Source organism: Tympanuchus pallidicinctus, unplaced genomic scaffold, assembly GCF_026119805.1.
Source record: "Tympanuchus pallidicinctus isolate F22 unplaced genomic scaffold, pur_lepc_1.0 scaffold14, whole genome shotgun sequence".
Taxonomy (NCBI): Eukaryota; Metazoa; Chordata; class Aves; order Galliformes; family Phasianidae; genus Tympanuchus; species Tympanuchus pallidicinctus.
In genome coordinates, this window is record NW_026294659.1 from 10959394 (window position 1) to 10985628 (window position 26235).

Consider the following 26235-nt stretch of genomic DNA (forward strand, 5'->3'; position numbering starts at 1 on the left):
TTTCTTTCGCAGCCTTCTCTTCCCCAAGTCTCCTTGTGCCGAGGTTGCTGCTGGCCACAGAACCTCTTTTGGCAGATGTTCTGCTTCTGCTGTGTTGGAGAAATGTTGGGTTTTTCCTTTTTTTTTTTTTTTTCTTTTTCTTTTTTTTAATCAGCATCCATGCTGTTAGCGAGTAGCTCCTTTTATTTTAATTTTAATTTTTTTATTTTTATTTTTCTGGGACTGCCTTATTCTGATTCTACACCTAACTTGCCTAGTTTCTACACTTGTTTTCTGCTTTTTGAAAGGTGTCTGTTTCCTTTGAATCACGTTGCTGTGCTGCTGTTTAGCCACCTGGGGTGTAATTTGTAGTTATTTTTTTAATTTATTGTTGGTACATATTTACTCTGAGTTTCTAATGTGGTGTCTTTAAACAGATCCCACTGTTGCACGGCAGTTCAAGAAGAACTTGGGCAGCCATCACAGCAGAAGGTTTTCTTGCTGGGCTCCATACACAGCTCAGAAAGTAGAATTAAGGGGTTTAGACTAATTTTTAGAGTAACAGTACGCACATTTCTGTGAAAGCTCAAGGTCAGATTTGTATTTCTGTTCCCCATTTGGAAGCTACTCTGCTCAGCCTCCCTTTCCCTGTAACTTTATATTGCTGTAAATACAATCCTTCGGTCATGCAAAAGCTATATTTTTAGCAAGCTCTGCTTGGCTCCTACCTAGGGGAGTGCAACTGTGAAGTTCAGCCCAGCCCCACAGCCCCCGCCACATCCCCCTTCCAGCAGGATGTCCACTCCCGTTGGATGACACACTCAGAAACACCAATGCTACTGTTGGATAAAAACCTGAACTGCTTCACTTCTGAGAGCTTTCTCAGAGCACTCTGACAAAGCAAGCTCCCTCTCAGATTTTCTCACCATTCTGCTCATACAGTTGCTTTCTTTCAGCCGCCCTTGTAGACAAAAAGGGAAACCCATGTGAGTGAATCCAGAAAACACAACCAAAATTTAAAGAGAGCTTATAAGCAGGAGGGAAATCAACATTATAGATATACAGATAGATAGTGATGGGATGAAGAGGAATGGCTTTAAACTAAAAGAGGGGAGATTTAGGTTAGATGTTAGGCAGAAATTCTTTCCCCAGAGGTTGGTGAGGCACTGGCACAGCTGCCCCAGCCCTGGAGGCACTCAAAACCAGGTTGGATGGGGCCCTGGGCAGCCTGAGCTTGGGGGGGGGGCAGCCCTGCCCACAGCAGGAGTTGGAAATAGATGGTCTTTGAGGTCCCTTCAACCCAAGCCACGATTCTATGATGAAAGCCCCTGAGAATCAGGCATCACCCCAGTTTTCCTTGGAAAATGTTGTGATTCTCTGGGACTTGTGAGGTATGATCCTGTGCAGCCTTCACAATGGCAAAGGCGGCACAAAGACCCAGTCTCCGGTGGAAGGAGACAGGCAATGCAAGCAATGCTGTGAGTGAAAATGGGAAAGAATATGTAACTAGTTTCCCAAAACCTGGGCAACTGTTCCCAGCCTTTGCCCATCTGCTGAGGGGATTTATATTTTGGAAGAGGAGTGGTGATACAGAGACTCCCTTCAGTGACATCTGGAGTGATGGAGTTCCATCATCATTCCAGTGTCTTTTCCCTCCTTTTCCTCATCAGTACCTGGATTGTAGGCAAGTCCTTGCTTTGTTTGACTAGTAGAGGTAGTACAAACATTTAACATTTCTTTGTCTCCAGCTTCAGGAGGTTGGAAAAAATGAGTCAATGTTTACAGCTGCTTTAGCCAGAGCAGAGCAAAAATCCAAAGGTGAACCTCTCTTGAGTTTTTCATATACCAAGAACACAAAGAGAGGGAAGTCTTTTCATCACTGTGAAAAGTCTGATTATTCATAATGGCTTGATTATTATTATTATTATTATTTTTTTTTCAGAAGAAGAAAAGCTCACTATTTTAAGACATCACTAGAGGAATGAAATTGACAAGCCTCTATCCAACTGAATGTTTAAATTTTGAAAGGAAAAAGAAATACAGCATGACTGACATGGTCCTTTTAAAACACATAATATGCTGAACTTAACATGACATTTCCGTAGGTGTTAATCTAAAAAGCTACTTTGCATGTAACACAGCAGATGAACTATGTAAGGCAAGGTTGTATCTGTATGTATTGTTGCTCTATAGTAGTACTATAGGACTGAGAAACCTGACAAACTTGTTACTTAAATTCCCAAGAGGAGAGGTTGGAGTATTCCTGCTCTTTCAAACACTGAAAAAGTTTGCTTTAGACTAAATTTATATACATTGTGTTAGAAAGAATAGAGCTTGGTGTTAAAAAGCTGCAAATCCCAGCCAGTTGTCCCTAAAGAAGTGAGGTGCTCTTAGAGAGGTGCTACACAGGGACCTGGTGGAGGTGAAGGAGGTGCAGCTCTCGCTCTCACCAGTGCTCATTTGTCTCTTCCTGCTGAGGCAACATTTGTTGTCTTCTTCCTAATAAAATTAGGAGAGGGCTGGGGTCACATAACCAGCCCCTGACCCAGCTTGGTAGTAGGAAGAGGTGAGAAACAGTAGTGGGATTTTCACGGCCCTTACAGCAGGATCAAGGAGTGCTGGCAGCAGTGGGGACTCCTTTATAGGACAAGCAGCGTCCTTCAGCTCCAACTGGAGATCTGTTGAGAAAGAAGAGCTTCCTCTCATTGCTCTAAAGAGCACAGATTTAAAATGCTGCAGAGCAGAACTATTCCAGAAACACAGTTTCTATCTGTAGTGAGAAAATTGGATTATTCTTGCTGCTCCTTCCCTTCTGATGGTCCTCCAATTTCTCCTTTTTTTTTTTTAGGAGGATGTAAGATATATGAACCAAAGCTCTAAGGGCTGACATTTTGTCACAGCTGCTGGAGATAACTGAGGTGACTGGGTCTCCCAACATCAGTGGCCACCCTTGCATGGATAATCTCCAGCAGCCAGCCTCCACTCTTCTAGGAGCCATGTGCAATCATGAGGCTTCAGGTCTCCTAAAAGCACAGACCTTGCAGATCCTCTACCCATTTCCATGCTAGTCTTACTGCAGCATATCTAGTGTACTATCTACCACATAAACCCACATTCCTGTCCAACACTGAAGTGAAGAATGACACAATCACAGAATTCTAAGAGCAGCTTATTCTCATCCTGTTCTTGCTACCTTCTTTCTGTTTGATTATTCTTAAGTGTCCCGTCTTTCTGTCTGTTTTTCTTCTGTTTTATTTTGTCTGGACTTCTGGGTCAACCTCACCCTTCCCTGTGGGTCTCTTTTTAGCTGTTCAAGCCTTCCTTGATGACAGTGGCTAAGAACAAGCCAGACACCCTTTGGCTGAGTTCATCTCCTTGCAGAGCAGAGCAGATGATTTGGCCATTTTCTCTAACCAGTAAGGAAGAAAAGGGTACCTCATCTCTACATCCCCACAGCATGCTTTCCATGAGCAGCTGTTTTCATTTCATTTTTCTTTCCCTGAAATTCATGTTTACTTGTTCTGAATTTCAAGATGCCTACCCAGGCTCCTTTTAGCAGAGTTAGAGTAACATAGGATACAGTGGCAACTAGATATACCTATTAATCAAATTAATGCATCTTGCTAAACCAATTCAGAAAGCCTTGGTGCCGGCTGTTGTGATTTCATGTGTCTCGTGACATTCAAGAACTTTGTTATGGCTTTTCTCTCCAGATTCATGTAATGGAGATTACATTTCTCTCCAGATTCATGATAATGGAAGAAGCTGAGGTTTCACTTAGGAGGAATTAGCAATAAAGTATCTGGAGCACCTGGCTGTAGAGAGTGATTGGCAGATGAGACCCAAGAGCACCCTAAAGTCTCAGATAATCAGAAGGCAAATGAAAAGCACCTACAATGAACATCGTTTGGCTGAGCTTGCTGGAAAGGCCCTCACTCAAAATGTGTTTGTCTGGCTGCTCCAGCAAAAAGGAGCTGTTGAGCACCAATACCAGATTCTTGAAAATGCCACAATGCTTTCTGGATAGCACCTTGTGGGAAGCCCAGAGGGGCGTAGGGAGTAAAGTGATGATCACTTGCTGCAACCCTGAGAAATGAGAGTATTAAAGTATGCCACTAGATGAAACATGGCAGAAAATACAGTTTTATGAACCAAGACTCTCTTGACATAAAAGCTTAAAAAAATGCAGGATATTATACAGCAAGAGAGACACCTAATAAACACATGGACATAAAGACCGCAGAGATATAGGAAGCATTCAGACTGCACATAGGACTGGTAGAGGACCAAGGCAGTTTCTCTTCTTGTTGCAGAAACCAGCAGGGCTGGAACGCTCTACGCTGTTAGCAGGAACAGTTTGCAAAGGCTTGCACAAAGCCGCTGTCAGAAATAACTCAAATGCAGAGAGGAAAAAATTACTCGAGAGTTCTTTTGGGGAGGATTAGGTTTAAAATAATTGCCATTTATAAATTAATTTCACATCCTTTTGGATTGTGGCCTACTCGCATTTCAAGGCCTGACTGAAGCTGGCAGACAGGGTGGGCACTGATTCCAGGGTCTGACTGCCAAGAGAAAAGAAAATATTAAAGTAAAAAATTGGCAGTGAAAAAAGAAGGCCAGAGAAATACAGGGAAATAAGATTTAGTTTAGGAAAATTATTACTTTCTGAGCCATGGACTGATTCTATGGCTGGCATATTAGTCATGGTCTTACATAGGCTTGGCCTTTGTAATCTATGTCTGAAGAGAAACTGCTGATCAGTGCAGCTTCTGCTGCTTTTGTATTTTTAAATCCACGATCCAGATATTTTTAATCACATTTGAAAAAAAATAATCATGTCGAAGCCTTCTGAAGGAAGTGGGGACACCCTTCTCAACTTCAACAGCTTTTAACCAAGTTGTATGAAAGTAGACCCTGCGTGCCATAAAACTGCTGACATTTTGCCACCTGGATCCAGCAGCAGAGTAAGTAGATGTGAAGAAGAGGGTGGTGAGGCACAGGCTGCCCAGAGAAGCTGTGGTGCCCCATCCCTGGAGGTGCTCAAGGCCAGGTTGGATGGGGCCCAGGGCAGCCTGAGCCAGCGGGGGGCAGCCCTGCATGGCAGGGGTTGGGGCAGCGTGGGATTTGATGTCCCTTCCAACCCAAACCATTCCATGAGTCTGTGATTCTATTGGACCAGATGAGTTCTTCCTGTTAGGCCTTTTTGGGCAATTTTTCTTACAAATGTACGAGCCCTTCAGCACTGAGTGCAAGATGACAACAAGCATCCCAGGGGGTAGCACCTAATTACTAATTAGTGAGTGGTGGTGGAGCAGGAGATTTTCCTTCCCCAGTGAGGGGCTGCCAGCAAGGGAAACTTGCTGAAGGGGAAGGAGCCTGGTGCCAAGGTGCAGCTTTAGGTAAAATCACAGACTGAGAGATCAAAGATGCAGACAGATTCCAGAAAAACTGTTGAAAACAGATTGTTAGGCAGCCTTATGGATCTAGCAAAGGACATGTTTTTCATACTGGAAGAGAGCCATGATGTAGAAATAGACTGAAATCATGAAAGAAGGCTGCAACAGTAGCTTAGGCTGTATATTTAAACATTTTTTTCTGTTGAACCATCTGGACCTCAAGCTAAATTTACCTACATTTTATTTTCAATGTTTCTGCTTCTTGAGAGGTGAAAGGTGTACTTAATGTTTCATGCCAAGAGGAAAAGTAAATGTCCTAGGTCAGATTTTCCCAGTGTCAGAATGGCATGTGTTTTTGGATACCTGACATGCATTGCCTTCACCCCAGGCCCGGTGCTCTGTGTGAACAGAACCCCTCCACAGCCAGCACAAAATTTTGCTTTCCTGTTCCCTTTAACTCTCTACAATCATTACCAATGCAAATGCACTCTCATCTTTTTCTGGTTTTATGCTTGTTACTGGTTTCTTTTTTGAACCATGGCTAGAGGAAGACTGTTTCCATGATGAAAATACTTACAGGGGGATCCAGAACATTTAGCTTCTGACTCAGCTTAGTCAAATATGGTCGGTGACTCCTGCATGCCTGAACACCAGAAGAGAAATAGCCCCCTTGAACATAGGGAAAGTTTAGTGTGTTTCTCTGACACCTCACAAAGAACTCATGCGTTGGGGATCAACACAGATTAGATGGTTACCAGTGACATGATGAAAGGCAGTGGGCACAAACCTGAAAGCAGGATGCTCCATCTGAACAGCAGCACTATGCAGGTGATGGAGCACAGGCACAGGCTGCCAGAGGGGTTGTGGAGTCTCCTCTTTGGAGATGTTCAGAAGCCACCTGGACACCCTACCTTTGGTGTGCCTGCTAGAGCAGGGGTTGGACCTGGTTACCTCTAAATGTCTCTTCAAACTTCAGGCATTCTTTGATTCTAGGCAAACCATGTTTTTCTATTCTGCAACTTCTGCAACCTTTCTGCAGAAAACAAGGCACATGTGTCTAATTCTGTGTGAAAACACGAGTCCACCACCTCAAATTGTAGGTACCTGAGTCACTCCTTTGGGACTGACTTCCAATTTCTCCTTTGAAAAGCAAATGAATGAGGAAGTAGGGATAGATGTTCAGATGGTTTCACTGCTAGGGTAAACTAATATCTCAACCTCTGGCCATGTTGTTTCTCTTCTTAAGGTAATTTTCCCATTTTAATGGTTTTGTTCAAATGCTTCCTTCCTGTTTGCTTTAGAGAGAAAAGTATGAAAGTGTCTTCTGGACAGCCACATCTAAGAGTTGTTTTTTTGTTGTTATTTTGGTTTGTTTTTAACCTGTAAACAAGAACACTTATTAGACTCCAATTACTGCCACTTAACTTGGAAAAGACTAAAAGTAAGTATATTGTAGGATTAGAAAAATTAGGTCTCAAGAGACATTGGGTGATCTGTGATGAATGAAGGTAAGGAACTCATCAGGTGGCTCAGTTTGTCTATGATTTTTAGAGCATTAAAAATCTCCACAAATAAAGTCTTAAATGCTTCCATCCATCCCACATTATGTATATATCATCTTGATCAGGAAATTGTGCTTGGCAATAAAATTCTGCTATCTAGCTAGCTGTGAGCACACTGCCTTCAGAGGTCTTCTCTTTAATGGATGGCACGGAAAACTCTTCCAAGGCCAAAATACATGAAGAAGATTTATTAATCCTGTAGTCTCTGTCTCTCATGATAATGTTTATAATCCATAAGCCTTACATCACATCTAACATCCCAAGTAACAAATGCATCTCTGGGAGATGAACAATAAATCCTATGTGCACTCTGTTCCCAACTCCTTCATCAACGTGAGGAAGCCCCGGAATTGGTGCAGCTCCATTCAGCTACTCTGGTTCCTTCTTCTTCTTACATTGCTTGGGGATGACCCTGCCCAATCCTTCTTGGGCAGCCTTCCTTCAAAACCATCAGTATTTGTCACTGTATTTGCAGTCCGGGTAGCGGTAGGCAAAACGTGAATCACAAGACTGCAGAGGCTTCAGGAGATGTGCCAGCTTTGCCATTGCCTCATTGACATCCTGGTCATCAGTGAGGCCCTCTACGCAGTGCTGTAGGAAGCTGTCTATTTTCTCCTGTACAGGTGGCAGGAATTTCCCCTTCAGGAGCTTAGGTAAAAGCTCTTGACACACCAAGACAAGGCTCTGCTTCTCTCTGATGGAGTTACAGGACACAAATGCAGACTGGCAGTCCACAGTCAAACAGCTAAAGATATCCTTGTAGTCCTGTTGGCCATCCATCAGTTGGCTCCCTGATAAAGATAATTAAAACAGTTGTTAGGAAGATGGGAGCAAATTGCTGCACAATCACGTATGTCTATACCTCTGAATTAATATAGGGTTACTCGTCTCTAAAGGATAGAGTCTTTCACCTCAAAATACACTGTGCAATCTGTGTATGGGTTTTTTCCTACTGAAATACACGTTTCTTGCTGAACGGCAGGGCTCTACTGAACTGCCCTGCAAAGGAAACGGAGAGACGTCTGTTGGGTCAAAGTGGGGTGGAAGAAATGAGAAGAACCCGAGCAATAACCTAGAACATGGAGTTCCTACAGAAACCACTACAAACAGTTAAACCCGTATTCTTTCCATGTTACCCAAAATCATTAAATCGCAAAAACAGCTCATCTAGCTGGAGTCGAGACAACCATAATATCTGCTGGGACAAGAAAAAAAACACTGAGTGGAAAATCCTCTGACAACTCTTTCTGAATATTTGAGATGCATTCAGCTGAATGTTGAAGTTGAGCAAAGGTCTTCTGAAAAACTAAACACTCGAAATGAAATTGTTAAATAATAATATTCTTTGAAGTATTCCTTGTCTAGCTCTACTTCCAGTAGAGGACCAGTCTAACCTGTGGAAAGTGAATAGCAATACTTCATTTTAAGCAAGACTGACAAAAGAGGAATTTTGTTATCACTGTATTAATACTATCACTGTAAATACACCTTAAAAGACCCAATGCTTTACTTGAAACAAACAAACCTATGAAGAATCTCTTTGCAAATACTGATATTTGTATGATATATGTTTTACAAAAGAGAAGTAATGTAGTGAGTGCATAACGGAGAGCGCACTGAATGCTGCTGCCCCTTACAGAGAGGAAGATGTAGGACTGAGACCCACATGCAGAGCATCCATCAGTCCCCGCTCCACTGAAGGCATAAGCAAAATGCCTGCTCCTTTCCCTGCCTGGAGGGACTGCCTCTTAGTGCTGGTAAATCTCTCCTTGAACCTTCTATTGTTTAAGCTTAGCAAGTGATGTTTGGTTGATCAAAAAATAAATAAAATAAATCAGCAGAAGGGCTGAACATAATAGGTGAATAATTTGTTTTGCCCTGTTGTGCCAAGCCCCCCTTTGACAGACGCATGGGCCCAGAGCCTGCTGAGTACCTTCCTCCTTGTCGATGATGCCCAGCGTGCTGCCATCCCGGATGAACAGATGCCCGTTGCTGAACACGCCAAAGGTGCCAACGTCCACACGGGTGAAGTAGAAGAAATAGTTGAGGTCGTTGTTGCCCATGGAGCGGAGGACGGCGAGGAGCTGGAGGGCCAGGTCAGCTGCCACCTCAGGGGCTGCCTTGAAGAAGTCGCTCAGAGGCCGGGTGCTGGCGCTGACCACCAGCCGCCCACAGGAGCCCAGATACCGTGGGAAGGGCCACCCTTCCACATCAGGGAAGATCTGCCAGGAGAGGGGAGAGCAGCGCTGACACCCGACCCTGCTCACTATGCTCTCTGCCCATGAGCCCACCTCCCTCCAGGTGACTTCAAATGCCCCAGCAGCAAGAGGAGGCACTGCTCCATACTACGTTTATCTTTTCTTCTGGCAGCTAAGGAAGAAGAGTCTGATATTTCAAGATCTGTTCCATGAAGGAGACTAATTGGAATGCATAAGACAATAATAGATTTTAAATTCATTAAATTTTTAGACGCAGAAGAGCTAATTTTAGGTTTCTCTGTGGGGTTTTTGATGGCTCCCTCATGAGAACGACAGAGCTGAAGTCACAGCTTGAAGGTGAGGTGGAGCTAGAGTAATTTCAACTGATTTCTAAGACCTGTGTGGCCGTTTTGTAAGATGAGACTTTGCAGGCTCCCAGGCGGACATGTTGGATATTTGCTGCACTGGGGACATCTGAATGGAGCTTACAACTGTCGTGCTGGCAGTGAAGCTGCCCCAGGCCTTTATGTCCCAGGGTGGAAATTGCTCAACTGCTCCACTGCGCATTGTTCTCCCTCCCTGGGTAGAGGAGCACAGTGGCTTGAGGCAGGTGGAAGAGGTTGCATCATTATCTGAAAGGGATGCAAGAAATAGCAGTGACAGCTAGAGGAGAGATTGTGGTGAGGATATTCCCTTGGAGACACCTACAAGGGAAGAGAGGAGATCATGTGCCAGGAGAGGACCAGAGAAGCTCTCTACCTTCAAACTCAGAGCTCAGTTGTATGGTTTGGCTGAATCCAACCAAACACCTCTGCAGAGCTGCCCTCTGCTATGGAGTTAGCAACCAGAGGCATGCAAACAGTGACAGCCACAGCACATTGAGCCTAGGAAATCTGTGCCCTGTGAATTCATGTTCCACCAGAATGCTGCATCTTGACTTCACATGCTAATGCATGATCTCTGGTTTTTATAAATACTCTGGATTTTATAAACAAACTGTGATTTTGAGTAATATATTATCAATTGCAAACATGACAGTGAAACATCGGAGATGCGTAAAACCCCGTCTTTCACATTGCACTATTGTAATAACCCATCTGGCTCTGATTTATTTCAGGGGTTGGGCATCTGTATCTCTCAGCAACTTTACAGTCTGATGCAAGAAGCCTGCAGGAGGCTTCAATCACCCAGCCCCATAGAAGAAACATGTGCCATGAATTCTGGGGAGCTTGCAAAGGGCAGCAAGGACTGGGGCACGTCTCATGCTTGCAAGAGGCTGCAGGGTGATGTTTCCAGCCAGGGCAGACGGTACCTACCTGTAAGAGGATAGGGTGTGAATTCACTGACAGTGTGTACAGGAGGCGCAGCTTGTCCTGCTCGGTGAGGTGGTCCATGTAGATGCTGCCAGCATCTGGCACTTCAGCGTAGCGCCGCACAATCCGGTCCAGAAGACGCTGGGATGGGCAGCGCAGCAAGGGGCTGGACAGACCCTGGTGTAGGGGCAAAACATGAGAAGAATGTTTATCTTCCATCTGTGAGATACCACAGATTTTGAAAATGGCACCCAGTCTTCATGGCACAGCCATGGTCTCCACCAACTCCATTTCCTTCCTTGCCGAGCTCTGCGCTCCTGCCTCCAGCTTTGGCAGCACCACTAGCCTGTGGCTGCCTCTCCTTTGCTCTGCTAGTGAGTCACATCCTTCTTCAAACAATGTTTTCAGAGTGCTTCCTTGCTTGCTTAGCCTACAAGCGGCATTCTTGGAAGTACTTTTCCTTAAGGTCAGTAAACATGCTTTAAAACTGTAAATAAACTTTGTATGTGGGTACCAGCACAATATATATTATTTCTCTGAAAAACTTATGCATTAGCTATCAGAAACAGATTGGAATAACCTGGGCATATTTTCTAGTAGATGCCAGCAATGAGTAAAGAAGTGTTAGGCTAATGGCTTCAGCGTCACTGTATTTCACCTTTTAATTTGGGGGCATGAATGTGTAAAATTGTAATAAGTGGCCTACGGCTGGGATAAATGGTATATACATTTATACCTGTGTTGTAGAAAAAGACCTTTTTTTTTTAAAGTCAGTGTTCAGTTACGAAGGAAGGGTGATGTGGGCAGGGCTCCTGATAGCAGTGCAAAAATGCTGCCCAGCCTTTCCTGTGTTGGAGTTAGGCTTTTGCTAAGTCTTTTTCTTGAATCATTGCCATCATTACCAAATGATTCAAGTAGCCAAATTTATCTTTTGGGTTTACTTTCTAATTTGGTGGCTGTGAGATACTCTTCAGAGGACAGGGCACTTGTGTTCACATTTGCAGCCTGCTGTTCTTCATGCTGGGAGCAAAAATTTGACTCAGGATCTCCCCAAGTCATTTGGTAGCTCTGAGGTAGATCTCTCACAGCCTTTCCTGCACAAATTGTTAATCACTGGATTGAGTGCACTCTCAGTAACTTTGCAGATGACACTAAGTTGGGAGGAGTTGATTTGCCAGAAGGGAGAAAGGCACTACAGAGGGACCTGGATAGACTGGATCGATGGGCCAAGATTAACTGTATGAGTTTCAATAGGGCCAAGTGTTGGGTTCTGCATTTTGGTTACAACAACCCCAGGCAACCCTACAGGCTTTGGGAGGAGTGGCTGGAAAGCTGCCTGATGGAAAGGGACCTTGGTGTACTGATGGACAGTTGACTGAATATGAGCCAGCAGTGTGCCCAGGTGGCCAAGAAGGCCAATGGCATCCTGGCTTGTATCAGGGATGGTGTGGTGAGCAGGATTAAGGAAGTCATCCTGCCTCTGTACTCAGCACTGGTGAGGCTCCACCATCAGTACTGTGTTCAGTTTTGGGCACCTCAGTACAGAAAGGACATGGAGGTGCTGGAACAGGTCCAAAGAATGGCAACAAGGCTTTCAGGGTTTTCATGACTAACACAGTGACTGACACCTGATGAAGCTCGATTATTTCCCTTTTCAGTTGACACAGAGCTGGTGAGTGGGGTTTCAGCTTGGAGCCATGTAGGCACAGGGGAGTGCATGAAGAGCACTCAGCCTTAGCTGCCAGCCCTAGCACCTCCCACTGAGCCAAACAAAATTCCAGATGCTCATCCACTGGTGCTGCCACATATATATCAACTACTGGTGCAGTTTCCTACAGTTTAATGACAAGCCTGGTCCACAAAAACTGGGTGGTGGGGACTTTTGGATTTGGCAGAGCTACACAAATGTAGGAAGTCTGGCAACTGCATTGGTGTTTCAGCAGAGCAGGGTTCTTGTTTCCAGCAGAATGATGGAACATACCTACAGCCATAGCTGTAAAACTGTCAGACAAAAACTGCCAGTGGAAGACAAATTTGAAGCATGTACACTTGAAGACATTGAAGAAAGTGATTTATCTCAGAGTATCTCCTGTCCTTTGGGTCTTATCACCCTGGAGAATAAGACTTGACAGGCAGCCTGACATCTTGTTTGTGATTGACAATGGAAAGCTTCTTATTTACTTTGATTACATTCCTACATTTTTGTACTGAGTATTTCCTACAATGCCTACCTACACTCAACTGTGATATCTATTCCCTACTGCATAACATGTGATCTGTGTTAAACTCCCATGTATGCATATGTATGCACATCTCATGTCGGTGTCCCCAGAATCCATCAGACAGGATGAAAAGATGGTCTCTGGAAGACATATTTTCTTCACTTTGTTTTCTATTCAGCCAGTCCGAGAGAGAGCAACACAGCCTAGGAGCACTGCTCAGTGCTGCTCCATGCACTGCTGCCTGGATACAGCTTCACCAAACCAAGCTTGGGATGGGACCCAGCAGAAGACTCCTGATGTAGGTGATGAAGCATATGCAGCTCCTGGCCACTTGAAGCCAAGCGTTTTGTTCACCTCCAAAAACAGAACCTGAGACTGGCTTATGAAGCCGTGGAACTCATCTCCTCTGTATCACCACTGCTACTACCCTTGCATGTTTTCCAGGCTGTGCTTTGTAGCCAGGGTTATAACTTTTCCTGCAGGAAACCTATACTGAAACTGGGCCACATTTTTGTTGTTATTCCCCTCCAACACAGTGAACCAGCAATCTGGTTTGTAGTGACAAGCTTCTGGGCCAAGGTGCAGGCAAAGCAGTGTGCAGTGGTGCTGCTGCATGGGTTACAAAAGCCAGGATAGACAACAGCACAGAGCCTGAGCTGAGCTTCACTCCCAGCAGAATTTTAGTAGTGAAGGCTTTGCTGCCTCTGATAACGATTTTCATTGTGATGGCTGAAATAATCAATGTAGCAGCTCTGCTGGTAGCTGGGGCAGGCAGGGCAGGCAGCGTAAAGTGGAAAAGCTTCACTTCACGGTCTGTCATCCTGATTTGAGGATGTGGAGGGTTGCTGTGATTGCCTGTTACAAAAGACAAAATTAGTTCAGCCCAATAGCTTGTCTCAGTGCCAATACTGCAGTGAGGGGAGAGCAGGAATCCTTGGGTGACCATAGGATCATGAAATAGGGTGGGAATTGCATTGGACACCAGCAGTGCACTCACTATTAGCACTTCCAAAAATTCCAGAAAAGTAGTGCTACAGGAAAGAATTCACAGTGGCTTACTGTATCCCAACAAAACCCCTCTGATGGCTTACGCTAGCCTGCATTTTCTGAGGTGCTCCTGTGGCTGTGGGCAAGTCGGACCAAGTGAGACCAATGTGCTCTTCTGCATAGGTTGGGAAAACTGGGATTGTTCAGAATGGAGATGAGGAAGCTCAGGGGAGACCTTATCACTCTTTACAATAACCTGAAAGAGGTTGTGGCAAGGTGGGGGGTCAGCCTTTTTTCCGAGGTAACAGAGATAGGATGAGAGATAATGGCTTCAAATTGCACCAGGTGAGGTTCAGGTTGAATATTAGAAAAAGTTTCTTCTCAGAAAGAGCGGTGAGGCAGTGGCACAGGCTGCCCAGGGAGGTGGTGGAATCACTGTCCCTGGAGGTGTTCAAGAGCCGTGTGGATGTGGCACTGAGGAACATGGGCAGTGCTGGGGATGGGTTGATGGTTGGACTAGTTGTTCTTAAAGATCTTTTCTAACCTTAATGATTCTATTCTATAATTCTATAGCCCAGTCTACATGCTGTTAAAACAGATTTACATACTAATGTCAATTCCTCCACTTGATCTACAGAGTGAAAGAACCATGAAAACAGGAGTGGCACAGTCCTGAGGCCAATATGTATTAATTCAGGTCTTGCAGCCTGTTAGGACCGCTCTTCACTTAAAAATCTGCTGGGACTGCTGAGATGTTCCATGGAGCTTGTCCTTAGACACATCCTCCTGGGCTGGCCCTGAGGTTCACTTCAAAGGTTCAAAGAATCATAGAATCTTCAGAGTAGGAAGGGACCCTTAAAAGTCATCTAGTCCAGCTCCACTGTAATGAACAGGGACATGCATAGTTAGATCAGGTTGCCCAGACACAGCCTCACTTTGGAAGTCTCCAGGAATGGGGCATTCACCACAACTCTGGGCAGCCTGTTCCAGTGCTTCACCACCCTAACTGTAAAATACTTTTTCCTTATATCTAACATAAATCTACTGTCTTTAAGCTTGAAGCCATTTTGCCTTGTTCTATCACTACTAGTAAACCCTACTAAAGAATCTGTTCCCTTCTTTTCTGTAGCTTCCCTTTAGAAACTGAAAGGCTGTTATCAGTTCACCTTGCAGCCTTTTCTTCTCTAGGCTGAACAGCCCCAGATCATTCAGCCTGTCCTTGTAGGAGAGGTATTCTATCACTTGGATCATTTCTGTGGCCCTCTTCTGGATGTGCTACAACAGATCCATGTCTCTACTATATTGAGGACTCCCCATGTGGATGCAGTACTCCCGGCGAGGTCTCACCAGACCAGAGTAAAGGGGCAGGATAACCTCCCTCAAGCTGCTCGCCACACTTCTTTGGATGCAACCCAAGACACAGTTGGCTACCTAGGTTGCAAGGGAACATAGCTTGCTCATGTCCAGCCTGTCATTCACCGGGGCTGCGCTCAATCCTTTCAACCCCTGGCTTGTATTGATAATGGATGTTGCTTTGACCAAGGTGCAAGACCTTGGATTTGGATTTGTTGAACCTCATGAGGTTCACCTGGGCCCACTGCTCAAGCCTGTCTAGGTCCCTCTGGAGCTCATCTTGTCCCTGTGATGTGTCAACTGTACTCCACAGCTTGGTATTATCTTGCCAAGGGAACTTGCCAAGGGTGCACTTGATCCCACTGTCAATGTCACTGATGAAGATATTAAAGAGTATTGGTCCCAGCACTGACCCCTGTGGGATACCACTGGTCACTGATTTTCATCCAGACATGGAGCCATTGACCACTGCTCTCTGGACTCAATCCTGCAGCCAGTTCTTAGTTCATCAAACAGTCTACCCATTAAATCCATATCCATATCCATATCCATATCCATATCCATATCCATATCCATATCCATATCCGTATCATAAATCCAATATGGAGAGAAGGATGTTGTGGGGTAACATGTCAAAGGTCTTACTGAAGTAAAGGCAGATGACCTCAGTTGCTCTTCCCTTGTCCATTGATGTAATGCTACCATCATAAAAGGCTACTTGGTTGGCCAAACAGGAACTGCCCTTGATGAAGCAATGCTGGTTTTCCTATATCACCTCCCTGTTCCATTCGCCATAGCACAGCGTCTGGGACAATCTTTCCTAGAAGTGAGATTGACAGGTCGGTAGTTCCCAGGCATCCTTTTTGCCCTTCTTAAAAATGGATGTGATGTTGCCTTTTTTTCCAGCCAGCTCAGCTGGGGGCTCATTTTCAGGAGATATGGATCCATGAAATAGAAAATGTAAAGTAATGTGTCTGTAGCACACAGCAAAGCTGAGCAGCGTGGCAGTGTGCAGACTGGAGGAAGCTGTTGCCTTTTTAGGAAAACAAACAAACAATTCCCTTTCTCTTCCCTCATTAAAGGGAGAATGATGCTCTCAGGATGAAAGAAAAGAAAGGAGAAGAACTGGAATAATCCTTCCTCACCTAATACGGACTCATTCCAGAGCGCACATAGCCCCTACCCTGTGCCAACAGTTATTAAAATGCTTTGCTGTTGTTTAAAAGGGGAAAGTGTTTTTGGGGAGGGTGGTTTTGCTCTCAGGAGCCACTCAGCTACTGTTTTACAGAATCACAGAATAACAGTGGTTGGAAGAGACCTCTGGAGATCATCAGGTCCAACCTTCTGCTAAAGCAGGTTTCGTACAGCAGGTTGCACAGGCAAGTATCCAGGTGGGTCCTAAATATCTCCAGAGAAGGAGACTCCACAACCTCTGGGCAGCCAGTTCCTGTGCTCTGTCACTGACATTGAAGAAGTTTTTCCTCATATCTGTATGGAGCTTCCTGTGTTCCAGTTTATGTCCCTTACCCTCTGTCCTGTTGCTTCACACCACTGAAAAGAGCCCAGGCACCAATGAAAAGAGTTCACCATCAGCCTACAGAAGAAGCCAGGAGCCCCACTCTTGCCCTTCCCCAGTAAAACCGAGAGGCCATGCCTGGCCCACCTGCAGCACAGGGCAGTCCGGGCCTCCTCTTTGTGCCTCAGGTAGGAATAGAGCCTGCGCAGGCTCCCGTGCATCCCCATGGGCTGACCTAGTTTCACGGTGGAGCACTGACCTGCACCAGGTCGGGCGTGAGGCGCTTGGCCCTCAGCCACTTCTGGAAGCGATGGGTGCGGCGCAGGGCCTGCTCTAGGCTGCATGTTTTGGTCTTCAGCAGGGAGGTGCAGATGCGCTGGTCAGCCCGGTCATGCTGGTACTTGGTGGTCAGGCGGGTGATGTCAACCATCCTCCAGCTCTGGGTATCATCGGTGTAGTTGCCCAAGTAGCTGAGCAGGTAGCTGGGGGGCAGCTTTAAATGAGAAGAAAGCCAGGTGTCAAACCTGCCAAACCAAAACGAGAGCCCCAGGGAGAGCGGGTTAACAGACCTCGCCAATGCCCACCGCGCCGGTGCAACCACCGCTTTGCCCTCAGGCACCATGGGGAACTGCGGAAATCTCACAGAGGTCTGGGGGATTTTGGGGATAGTCCCCATTAGTACCAGTGGGGCACCTCTTCCCATGTGGGGCCCATGTGGGTTAGAGCGCGGTCTCATGTGCACTCAGTGAGAAGACCGGGTGGAAATATGCTCGGACAAAATGTCCTCGTTCATTCCTCACTTAAAAATATTCCTTGTTATGGGGGTGCCTTGAGGGGGAGAGGAGAGATAAATGCTAAAATTTGGGCCACATGGAGAGTAAAAAAGAAGGGAGAAGTCTCAGGGTTTCAGTTAAGAGGGAATTTTTGACGTTTTGAGATTTCCTAAGCTGCAAAGGGAAATTGGCCAAAAAAGGAATAATCAACACTTTCAAATACTCTGCAGAACAAAAACTTATGAAAATAAATGTGTTTGGAATTAACAGGATGACCTTTCTCTCTAAGGTGGTGGCATGGTCACGGCACCGAGCTTGCCAGAGTTCAAGTGTCTAGACGATTGTCTCAGACATTTGTTCTGATTTTTGGGTGGTCCTGTGTGGAGCCTGGAGTTCTATTGGATAATGCTCATGGGGCCCTTCCAATGCAGGCTATTCTATGATTCTATGATTTACCTGGTGTTAATGCATGATAGACAGGTGTAATTTTTTTTCATTAATCATGGAATCATAGAATAACAAATGATAGAATGGCTTGGGTGAAAAGAACCAGAACGATCATCTAGTTCCACCTCCCTGTCATAAGCACGGTTGCCAACAACTAAATCAGACACTAGATCAGGTTGCCCAGAGTCCCACCCAATCTGGCCTTGAACTAATGCTGAAATAAAGATCATGTAAGATAGCATGATCAGCAGGTGAGGGGGGGTGATTCTGCCTGTCTGCTCTCGTAGGACCCCACCTGGAGTATTGTGTCCAGTTTTGGAGCCTGCAAAACAAGAAGAACGTCAAGCTGTTGGAGCAGGTTCAGAGGAGGGCCACGAAGATGATTAGAGGGCTGGAGCACTTCCCCTGTGAGGACAGACTGAGAGAGCTGTGTTCTTCAGCCTGGAGAAGATAAGGCTGAGAGGAGACCTCATCGTGGCCTGCCCGTATCTGAAGGGAGCCTACAGGAAAGCTGGGATTTTTTTAAAAGGGCAGGTAGTGGTAGGATGAGGGGAAATGCTTTTAAACTGGAAAAGCCTACATTTAGACTAGATATTAGGAAGAAATTATTTACTGTGATGGTGGTGAGACATTGGAACAGGTTGCCTAGTGAGACTGTGGATGTCCCCTGCCTGGAAGCACTCAAGGCCAGGCTGGATGAGGCTTTAAGCAACCTGGTCTAGTGGGAGGTGCCCCTTCCTATAGCAGGAGGTTGGAATTAAATGATCTTAAAGGTCCGTTCCAACACAAGCCATTCTATGATTCTATGATTCTGTGATTTTGTTTGAAGTTTTCAATGCCATTGATAAATCTCTAGGAAAAAAAAAGTTTAATATAATGACTAAGTGCTTTCCTCAGCTACAAAGTCTTCTCTGGGGCTCACACAGTTTTCCTGGCCATGTCACAGCTCTGAGCAGCCACCTTCCTTCCACCCCTTGGGCTGAGGCCAGTGAAGGAGGCTCAGATGAGGGTGCCTGGCTGCCTGGAGCTGTCCCCATGACCAGGAACTCTCTTGCTATAAGGGGAGATGTAGGATATGGGATGGAAACTCAGTGCCAGGGTCATCGCGCGCCTCTGACACAGGGTTTTAGCAGCCAGTATGCAAGACCAGGATGCAAGACTACAGAAGTTTTGGGGGATCTTGGCAGGATAAGGAGGGGACACTTTGTGCCAGACGCATGGCACTGCTGTGGCCATGAGCACTGTGCACCAAAATTCTCCCCCTGCACAGGCCTCAGAGGGGAGTGTTTGGGCCAACCAGTTAAGCTGTGATGATGTTTTTTTGGGCTGCCCCCACAGCCTTGCCTGAGTCCTGCTTTCTGTAAGCTCACTGGCAAGATGCGAGAGCTCAGCTGAATCCCAGCCTTCAGCATGGCCAGCAGCTGAACTGGCTGCCCCTGGGGTCTCCTAATTATACATTGCCAGAGTGCATAAGAAAGCATTTCTTAATTTAATCTCACTATAAATTAAAGCTGATGATAGCTCAGAACTGAAACAGGAGAGGCAAGGGGTGCCCTTCAGGAGCAGCTAGCTGCCGGTAAATGAAAAGGCACTAATGAGGCCGAGGGTTGAAGCTAATTTTTCTTTTTGACTTCCAGTTGGGAACTCCACACTGAGAAATGTTGAGGGGGTTCATTAGCTTTCATCCCCACTAAATTTACCCTTCAAGGATCAGTGTGTGCAGCCTCTTTCTGCTTCCAAGAGCTGATGGCTTCTCGTGCCAGGGGTGCTCTCGGACACAGAAATGGACCGGCTCCTTCTGCAGCCAGCAGCTGGCCCCATGCCGAGGTCAGGGCATTTTGGTCTTTGGGGCGTTTTGCCCAGTACGAAATCAGAGCTTCCCTGTGATCCAAGTATCTGACCTAAAATGAACTCCCCCCTCCTGTTTTTTTTAAAAAAATTTTTTTGGCTGGTTGTGAGATTGGACCAAAGAGCAGAAAGTGATTGCCGTGCCTTGCTGTGATTTGCTTTGCGTCACGACCCCTCCCAGCGCCTAATCTGTAAGGCAGGCACAGCATGCCAGGCACGTAAAGGAAAGAGATGGCTACAGGCTGGGACTTTCTTTCCTTTTCTCTCTCTCTCTCTCTTTTTTTTTTTTAATTAAGCATAAACATGCCTTGTGACTTGGCTCGTGCCCATCTCAGGGGAGCTCATGTCAGGCAGGCACCAGTGCAGAGCCACCTCCTGCAGTCATCAGAGCCAGGATGCATGACGCAGCACAGAGCCCAGCTCTGGGCATACAGCACTGGGAGAGCCATTTCCCCAAGGCTGCCAGGGGGTCCCAGTTGGGGTCATGGCCATTCTGTGCTTGGCATCGTTTCCAGGCAGCCCAATGCTGTCCTGGCACGCATGCTGGATGCCTATGAGATGCGTCACTGTGTTGTGCCACAGCAGTAAGTCAGCCTCGTGCAGGGCCTGAGCAGTTACTCAGGGCCAGATTGGGTTTAGAGAAAATGGTGAGATCTGCATGAAGAGCTGATTTGCCAGCTGTGGGGTTTGGATCAGCCCAGAATTGAACAAGGGAGGAAATCAAACTTGCTTTTCTTTATATTGGATGAAACCAAGTCTTTTGTTTCAGCCAAAATAATTTTGCTTGTCTTTGGAGTACTGAATATTTTAAATATGTATATTAAATAAGTATTAAAAAAATAAGAAAGAAAATAAGAAAGAAAAAAATTAAAAACAAACAACAACAACCAAACATTCTAGCTTTTTCAAACTTTTCCAGTAGTTCTGGCCAAAACTAGTTATCAGCATTGACACAAAGCTGCAAGCAGTATCACAGACTCATAGAATAGCTTAGTTTGGAAGGGAGCTCAAAGCCCACAGTGCCCCAACACCTGCCATAGGCAGGGCTGCCCCCCATCAGCTCAGGCTGCTCTGGGCCCCATCCAATCTGGCCTTGAGCACTTCCAAGGATGGGGCACCACAGCTTCTCTGGGCAGCCTCTGCCTTACCACCATCTGGGTAAAGGATTTCCCTGACACCTAATCTAGATTTCCCTTCTTTTAGTTTAAAAAAGTTCCCCCTTGTCCTATCACTATCTGCCTGTGTAAAAAGTTGATTTCCCTCCTATTTTTAAGCTCTTTTTAAGTACTGGAATGTCACAAAGAGTTCTCCCTGGAGCCTTCTCTTCGCCAGGCTAAACAAGCCCAGTTCTCTTAGCCTGTCTTCATAGGAGAGGTGTTCCAGCCCTCTGAGCATCACACTAATGTATCATTCCCAGTGCAAATTAAGAGAGAAATCCATCTTTGTGAACACAGGAAAAGGTACATGGGAGTGGATATAGGAGTGCCTCCAAAATTTTCTACTTTTGCCCCATATTCTGACTGCTTTAGGAATCAAGCAAGGGGACGCATTTCGTCCCTGCCTCTCTTGGTGTTGCTGGACATTTCTGCATACCCTCACATTGCCTGCAGCATGAGCCAGATTCAGGAAGCCAGGGGGCACTGGAGCAGAAGGAGCATTGGGCACAGGGTGCTGGCATGGCCACCTCATCCAGAGCATTCTGGCTTTACTGTGCTGCATTTAATGGAGTCACTCCGTAGGAAAAGAGTAGTTTGCCCAATGTTATACTGCTCATATTGCAGCATTAAGAATACAATTTTGCTATAGTCATTCCTTCTCTCCCAGGTTTTTATATCCATAAAAGCAAGTGTATCCGGCTCTATAAAAGAACATTCATCCGGCTCTATAAAAGAACATTCATCCGGCTCTATAAATCTTATCAGACCCAATAAACCCTTCCTCTGCCAAGTGCTGTCTTTTACTTTCTCCTCAAACTTATCAGCGACATTTCCCTCCTGCCAGCAGATGTGCTCTGCTTTGAGCCTGAAGTTGCTTAGGGCAGCCTGACTAAGGCAGTGGACATCCCATCAACCTGGAGGCAATTCTGCAACCACACATTCTTGCAGCTGGTGCAAGGTGGTATATTTGTAGTTAACATATCCAACTGGGAGAACACAAAGTGAATCAGACCTCACCTTTCTCAGCTGCTCATAGCGTCATGCTTCCAATGACACTGAAACACACTGATTTCTCCCTTCCCCCACATCCCCCTTCCATCACTGTCTTGAGCTCTTTCAGAGACATCCCTGTGCAGAGAGCTGTGCCTTTCACTCCTACTTTCAAGTTAAGGTTCAGAGCTGAGGTCTGATCAGGTCTGCATGGTTGTAAGAGAAAACAGAAGCAGAGCAGCGGCACATAGACATGTAAAATAATTTAAAATACGAGGTGCTGCAGTGGCAGCCTGGTGACTTTATCTTTCCATTGGCTTCCAATAAAGCATAGGGAAATGCTAACAGGCAGTTTTCAAGTAATTATGAGAAAATGACTGTGCTGAGTTTCTGACCTTATTTCCTCCTTAAAGAACTTCTTGCAAATGGACGTCCCAATGCAGGCATTGCATTTATCAAGTCCCAGGAAAGTGCGGCCAAAGCTGTAGCTGGGTCTGACGTGGGGCGCAGACGGCGAAGCTGTTGCTGCTGCAGAAGGGTTAGAGCTACGAGCCAAAACCAGGAGCAGCATCAACCAATCTGCAACTCTGGAGCAAAGGCAGCATATCCAGCGCCCCATCTACAATAGTGGAGAGCTCTGTCTGTTGCACACTGCCCTTCTGCAGTCTCCCAGATCCTCTCCAGTGATCTCAGTCCAACGCGGTGAGCCCCAAAGCATAACCAGGCGACAGACACGCGGCCGCAGCCCCCATCCTGCCAGCTGCTCCCTGGTTCTACCGGTGTGAGGTTTGGGTGGGGAGATATGGTGCAGGGTGGGGAGAAGGAAACACATGGAGGATGCAGATAACTTGGGTTGCCGTGGTTACCTTTCCTCTCCTTGCGGCAGCTGCTTTGGCCCCGCTGACCCTCCCATCGGCGGGCTGGGAAACAAGGCAGAGGAGTGCTCATCCACACTTTGTGCAGACAAACGGAGGATATCCTGCTGCTGGAGCAAAGGGCAAGTGTGGGACGCTTGCTGATTGGGAAGGAATAATGGTGTGGCAGGAACACATATTTAATCTGAGTCTTGGCCCTTCGCACTGCTTCATTCCTGGAGACTCGCAGTGACACATGGATGGACTTCTTGGATGCTCGCTTGGCTTGGTTTCCCACTCAGAGAAACACCAAAAACTCTGATTGGTGGTGTTGTCTCTTGGAAATGGTGCTAAAGCAGACTGCAATGCTGTGTCTCCTGCTGTAGGATGTGGGGTGGCCTGAAACTGCCTGAAAAAAGCAGCTCAGCTAACATGCCTGTGATCAAGTCATGCCCCAAACCAGAGCTTTGCAGCAAGGCTTCTGAGTTCCCAAAGGGCACTGGGAATAAGCTAGAGGATGGGTTGGAACTAATGCAAGAGCTTGCCAGAGGTTCCCAATACACGTATAAACCAGAGATCACACCCACAAACTGCTTGCCTTTGGCCAGAGTTGTGAGGGTTACAGAAACTGCTGGCTCTCCAGCCTGGCCTAGAGCAGGACTGAGGCTGGGCACCAGAAGTGCTGGCAGAGGCAACTCTGACCAAAGTACTCCTTCTGCATTCTGGAGGGAAGGCAGCCTCTCCTCCCCTTTGCATGAGCAGGAGGGTGATGATGGCATTTAGGGTTTGTCTGCAAGGGAGCAGCCCAGCAAGGATGACAAGCACTGCAGAGAAGGCAGGGGATGCAGTGCATCCTGCCAGCTGCAGAGGAAAGAGGCTGTGCTGTTCTGTTACATGAGCATCCAGCATGCAGCACTACTCTGCACATCCACATTTGGCTGTGTGCTCTGGTGTAAAGCTCTTTGGAATCTGCTGGTGAGAGTGCCCATGCTAGAGCCAAGTGCTCGCATCCAGTTTATCCCATTCCTTGGGAGGTGGCTGCTGTCCCTGTGCAGACATCAGCCCTTTGCATTGCTTCCTGCCAGCAGCTCTGCATCACCCATTGGCTTAGTGCTGCTCCTACCCCGCTGTTCTCTGGATGTTACCAAAATTAAACACTAGCAATCTGTCTTCATCTTCACTACATCATATATAAAGCCCATATCCCTCAGTTTCTCAACATTCTTCAGGCTTCATTTTTTCCCTGATGATTTTAAGAACAGTAACCTGGACTCCTGGCTGCCAGCTCAGTGACCCAAGGAAAAGGGAAGGGCTTCAGCCCTGGCCTTTCCCATAGCAAGCCCCAGGCACTCCAGAGCTCTGACATGAAAAACACATTGGCAGCGGAGTTTCTGGTTCTATTAATGCTGTCTGGATGGCCAAGATGTTCGTGCACTCTTGATTGATTTAGGAATGCGTATACCAGTGCTCATATTCCCAAGGAACAGCACATGCAATTGTATTTTCCTGCAGTGCTCCATGCCTGCATCACCCTAAAATGTTACAAAAGCAGCTTTTTGTTCAAAAATTGGGAACAGGTTAATTGGAACCACATCAGAAGCTTGTTCATGGCATTCGCACTTGCCCCCATGCCCTGATCTCCTTGTTCACCAAGCATTTCTGTTCAGCCTTGGCTGTCGCTGAGCACAGATGAGTGCGTAGGAAACAGTCTTGAAAACGAAGCTTAGAAATTATACATAGATCTTTGAGCTAGTCTATGATGGCAGCCAGAAAATGGTAGTTTGCCATATATTTTGAGAATTGCTATGCTTTTGAAAGAAACCTCTTTCAAGGAGCTTTGTTGCCTCCATCCTAGTGATATGACATGTGGATGTCATTATCACACAGCTGTCTTCTAAATTTTCTGCTTATGCCAGGCAGAAGCAGCAGCTCAGGTTTACAAGGTCACAGTGAGGCTTGATGGAACTCAGCTCTTCGGGAAGGGCAGCCCCAAAGAGCCCACGAGACCTGCACATATCCTTGTAGCAAGATACTTCCATGCAACAACATGCACAAAGCAATGTTGTGCTTGCTGAGTGTAGAATCATAGAATCTCTAAGGTTGGGAAGACCAATGAGATCACCAAATCCAACAAGCACACCCCCATCGTGCCCATTGCCCATGTCCCTCACTGCCACATCCACATGGCTCTTGAACACCTCCCAGGATGGTGACTCCACCAGCTCCCTGTGCAGCCTGTTCCACTGCCTCAACACTCTTTCAGAGAAGAAACCTATCCTAATATCCAGCCTGAACCTCACCTGGCACGGTGTAAGCTCATTACCTCTCATTCTAAACAAGAGAAGCCATCTAGCATGATGCCTCCTGCAGATCTTACAGATCAGCTTAAGCTGTACTCTACTGCAATGGCAGGTATTTGTCAGTGTGTACAAAAAATCTGGTCTGATGTTCCAGAAAGAGACCCACACAGCCCTCACCAAACCCACCAATCAAGCTCAGCACCACCTCCTTCCACCTCTATCCCTCTCCCACCTCCACTCAAGTGGACATGGCTTTGCAGATGAGAAATCCTCTTTAACTAATTAATTAACTGATGGATGAGGCCACTCACTGGATCAGAACAGGGCAGGTAGAGAGGAGCAGGATTTGCAGCAGCATCATTGCCCCTCAGTGCATGTCCCCAGCAAGGCTCTTGTTGCTCTTCTCCTCATTTCCCTCACTATTTCCTCACCAGATTTCCTGCTGCAAAAGGGCCCTCTCAGCAAGCACGGGGTTGCTCAGCAACAGAGAACTGCCTGGTGGGATGCAGGATGGCTGTGTTGCTCTGCCAGGCACAGGAAAGAAAAAAATAGAGGAAAAACCATACTTTGGCTGAAAGAGGGGAGGCTGCTGCTCTTCCTGAGGTCTGAGGTGGGTTGTGCTGCTCTCAGTGCCTGATAAGCCCTTGGCATCTGCTCAGAGCAGGGCTGCAGGATGAGTGGGAGGTCTTGCAGGGTGTGGTGCAGAAGGACTGCTCTTAAGTGTGATTTTCATTAATCACATCCAAGATAATCGTTAAACTATTGCCGAGCAACCGGCATGGGCTTGGTTCCGAGACGCTTATCATTTCCATCCCATTTCAGGCTGGATGTGTGGATTAATAGCTAGAACAGCTTGAGACATTTTCAATTCTTTCAAAATGAAAAATGCATCTTTTTCAACACTACAAAACTCACAATGTTTGGAAGGATGCGATCATTTCCTTTTTCTGTTGTGTTTTTTTTTTTTTTTTTTTTTAAATTTTTTTCATGATTATGAAAGAAACATCTGTTTTGGAGTGATCTGCAACACAAAATTTCTGTTCTAGTTGGAGTAGAAATGGACAACTTCTGCTGCATGCTCTTGCTTTCCTATTTTATCCTGCTGAAAGAGAAAAGACAGAGGGAGAGGAGGAGAAGCAAGAAAGCAAACCCAAGCCACTGCCCACACTGCAAACAAAGGCAGAAAAAGCGGCCACTGAGGTGTGGGTGGTGTCGAACACCAGAGTTGAGTGGGTAGAATATGTTTTCACTGCCATTCACTATGAGAAGATTTGACGTTCTGAGCGTATGGATTTTTCTATGTTTTGAATCAATGAAGATAATAAAACGCAAACAAAAAT

The 26235-nt window shown here is 46.1% G+C and overlaps 1 protein-coding gene across 1 annotated transcript; it reads right to left on the bottom strand.

Annotated features, from left to right (window-relative positions):
* Positions 1-4954: 4954 nt before the first annotated feature.
* DIPK2B (divergent protein kinase domain 2B) lies at positions 4955-22531 on the bottom strand. The gene is made up of 5 exons (XM_052674253.1): positions 22137-22531; positions 16786-17050; positions 10452-10625; positions 8871-9159; positions 4955-7728 (listed from the first exon to the last, which is right to left on the bottom strand). The coding sequence occupies exons 1-5, from the start codon at positions 22358-22360 to the stop codon at positions 7388-7390; spliced, it is 1293 nt and encodes a 430-aa protein (XP_052530213.1). The 5' UTR covers positions 22361-22531; the 3' UTR covers positions 4955-7387.
* Positions 22532-26235: the final 3704 nt, after the last annotated feature.